This window comes from Condylura cristata, unplaced genomic scaffold, assembly GCF_000260355.1.
Source record: "Condylura cristata isolate star-nosed mole 26May11 unplaced genomic scaffold, ConCri1.0 scaffold00077, whole genome shotgun sequence".
NCBI lineage: Eukaryota > Metazoa > Chordata > Mammalia > Eulipotyphla > Talpidae > Condylura > Condylura cristata.
The window spans coordinates 31,985-35,212 of record NW_004567178.1 but is presented as its reverse complement, the minus strand read 5'-3'; the positions used below and the strand labels follow the sequence as shown (position 1 = coordinate 35,212).

At 57.2% G+C, this 3,228-nt stretch overlaps 1 protein-coding gene across 1 annotated transcript in view; it reads left to right on the top strand.

The window, feature by feature from the left end:
* Positions 1 to 3,228, top strand: part of ASMTL (acetylserotonin O-methyltransferase-like) — an 8,208-nt gene that overhangs the window by 4,184 nt on the left and 796 nt on the right. Inside the window, exon 5 of the mRNA XM_012734848.1 lies at positions 580 to 1,092. Coding sequence (XP_012590302.1) covers positions 580 to 1,092 — 513 coding nt within the window. The remainder of the gene's footprint in view (positions 1 to 579; positions 1,093 to 3,228) is intronic.

Genomic DNA, 3,228 nt, shown 5'->3' with positions numbered 1-3,228 from the left:
TCCTCCATCCTCCATCATCCATCCATCATCCACCCTCCATCCATCCATCATCCATCCATCATCCATCCATCATCCATCCACCAACCATCATCCATCCATCATCCATCATCCATCATCCATCCATCATCCATCATCCATCCATTCTCCATCCCTCATCCATCCATCATCCATCCATCATCCATCCTCCATCCATCCTCCATCATCCACCATCCATCATCATCCATCCATCATCCATCCACCATCCATCATCCACCCATCATCCTCCATCATCATCCATCCATCATCCCCCATCCACCCTCCATCCATCATCCATCCACCATCCATCATCATCCATCCATCATCCCCCATCCACCCTCCATCCCTCATCCGTCCATCCTGACCACCCCTATACTTACCTCCCACGGTCTTTCCATCCACAGATCCTTGCACCCAGCTCGCTACTGTCCATTTCCCCGTCCCCGGCCTGCCGTTTTACCTCCCCCATCACCTACCCTGTCTATGTCCTCCCCTGCGTGTCCACAGCACCTGTCACTCCATCTACCCTGCATGTCCTTCCCGACCTACCTCTCTGCTGACCCGCGTCCCACTGTGCCTGTGCACCCACCTGCCGTGTCTCTTTCTGTCTGTCCATGCATCCGTCACCTCTGTCCGTCAAGTGTCCATCCGTCTACCTGCCTGTCCTCCTGTGTAGCTCTGCGCCTTCCTGTCCCTGTGTGCTGTGTCCATCCATGGCCCCACCCGTCACGACCCAGCTGTCCCACGGAGGCCAGCGCACGGTGTCCCAGTGCCCACAGTCCCCCCCAGCGGGGGGCTGGAGGCTGCCGGGGACAGGTTCAGCCCCACCCGAGGTCCGTCCACCCCCGGAATCCAGGGGAGTAGCGGGTCCTGCTGGGTCCCCTAATAACTGGCCTGCTCTTGCTGTGCCCGAGGCCCTGTTCACGGCGTGCAGGCTGAAGGTGTTTGACGTACTAAGGGATGAAGCCCCCTTGACGGCCGAGGCCGTGGCCCGCAAGATCGACGCCTCCTTGGGTGGCACCGAGCGGCTCCTGGACGCCTGTGTGGCCCTGGGCTTGCTGGAGAGGACAGAGCAGGGTAAGCGTCCCCAGGCTGGGGTGCAGGCTGATGCCCCTGGGGGAAGGCGTGTTCCCCGCCAAAGGCGTCTTTCCTGGCAGGTGATGGATGGAGGGGGGTGGCTGTAGATTGCAGATGACAGCTGTGTAGACAGGGACGTGGCCCCTGCCCCGGTGGGAGGGCAGATGGGCAGCCGGGGACTCGTCCTCTGAGAAACCCTGTTCATGGCTACAAACTTCAACTGATTAGACGTGGCCCGCCGGTAAGGGGTTGTCTTAGTGACTGGTGCAGAATACCTTCGTTCCCTGAGAAACCCCAGTCACGCTGTGGCCTTCGACTGATTTGATATGGCCCACCCTCGCCAGTTGAGAGGCGGCCTTAGTGACCACTGACACCGGGACCCTCAACTGATTAGACGTGGCCCACCCTCATCTGTAAGGGGCTCTCTTTGTGACTGGTGCATTATCCCTTCCTTCCCTGAGAAACCCCATTCATGCTGGCCTTCGACTGATTTGATGTGACCCACCCTCACCAGCGAGGGGCGGTCTTAGTGGCTGTTGATGCGGTGACCTTCGACTGATTAGATGAGGCCCACCCTCGCCGGGGAGGGACCTTCTTGGTGACTGTTCACACCGTGACCTTCGACTGATTTGACGTGGCCCACCCTCACCAGTTGAGGGCCGGTCTTAGTGACTGTCGACGCGGTGGCCTTCGACTGGTTGTATGTGGCCCACCCTCACCAGTAACAGCTGCCTTCGTGACCGGTGCAGAACCCTTTCCTTCCCCGAGAAACCCCATTCACGTGTACAACCTTCGACCGATTAGACGTGGCCCACCCTCGCCACTGAAGTGCTGTCTCAGTGGTCGGTGCAGAATTCCTTCCCTGAGAAATCCTGTCCGCAGCTCAGACCTTCAACTGATTAGATGCGGCCCACCCTCACCAGTGAAGTACGAGGCCGTGCAGCACGAGGCTGAGGGCCTCTTAGGGACTGGTGTGGAATCGCTCCCTTCCCTGAGAAACCTGGTTCACGCCTATGACCTTCAACCGATTAGACGCGGCCCACCCTCAATAGCGAGGTGATCCCTTAGTGGTCAGTGTAGGATTGTTTCCTTCCCTGAGGAACTGCACTCGTGCCTACAGCCTTCAACTGATTAGATGTGGCCCAGGTGCTGTTTGTGGTCTCTGCAGATTTCCTTCTTTGAGAAACCCTGTTCACATGTATAACCTTCAACTGATTAGACGTGGCCCCTCCCTCACTAGTGAGGTAGTCTCTAGGGTGCAGAATCCCTCTCTTCCCTGAGAAACCACATTCGTGCATACAACTGTCAATGGATTAGACCAGGCCCACCCTCATCAGTGAGGTGCTCTTATCGGGGTCAGGTTTGAATCCCTTCCTTCCCTGAGGCACCCCACTCACACGGATAACCTTCAACTGATTAAGCACGGCCTGCCCTCAAGAGTGAGGTGCTGTCTTGGTCGGTGCAGTGTTCCTTCCCCGAGGAACCCCATTCTTGCCTACAGCCGTGTGGCTGGACACCTAAGAGACCACATTTCTGGGGAGGGTGGGCCGTGTCCAATCAGTTGACGGCCATACCTGCTGAACCAGGTGTCTCAGAGAGGGAGGGAATTGTGCACGAACAGCACCTGGCTGTCTAAGCGGTTGAAGGTAGTAGGCTAAGAGACCACCCCACTGGTGAGGGTGGGCCGCAGCTCATCGGTTGCAGGTCGTACGCGTCAACTGATTAGACGTGGCCCACCTTCACCAGCCAGGTGCTGTTTGTGGTTGGTGCGGAATTCCTTCCTTCTCTGAGAAACCCCATGTACGACCTGCAACCGATGAGCTGCGGCCCACCCTCACCGGTGGGGTGGTCTCTTAAGACTTGGCGCAGAATCACTTTCTTCTCTGAGAAACCGCGTTCATGCCTTTCTACCTTCAACCGCTTAGACAGCCAGGTGCTGTTCATGCACAATTCCCTCCGTCTCTGAGACAGCTGGTGCAGCAGGTATGGCCGTCAACTGATTGGACATGGCCCACCCTCCCCGGAAATGTGGTCTCTTAGGTGTCCAGTCAGAATTCCTTCTGCCAAGAAACTCCCATTCATGTCTGTGACCTTCAACTGATTAGACATGGCCCACGCTCACATTCATGTCTGTGA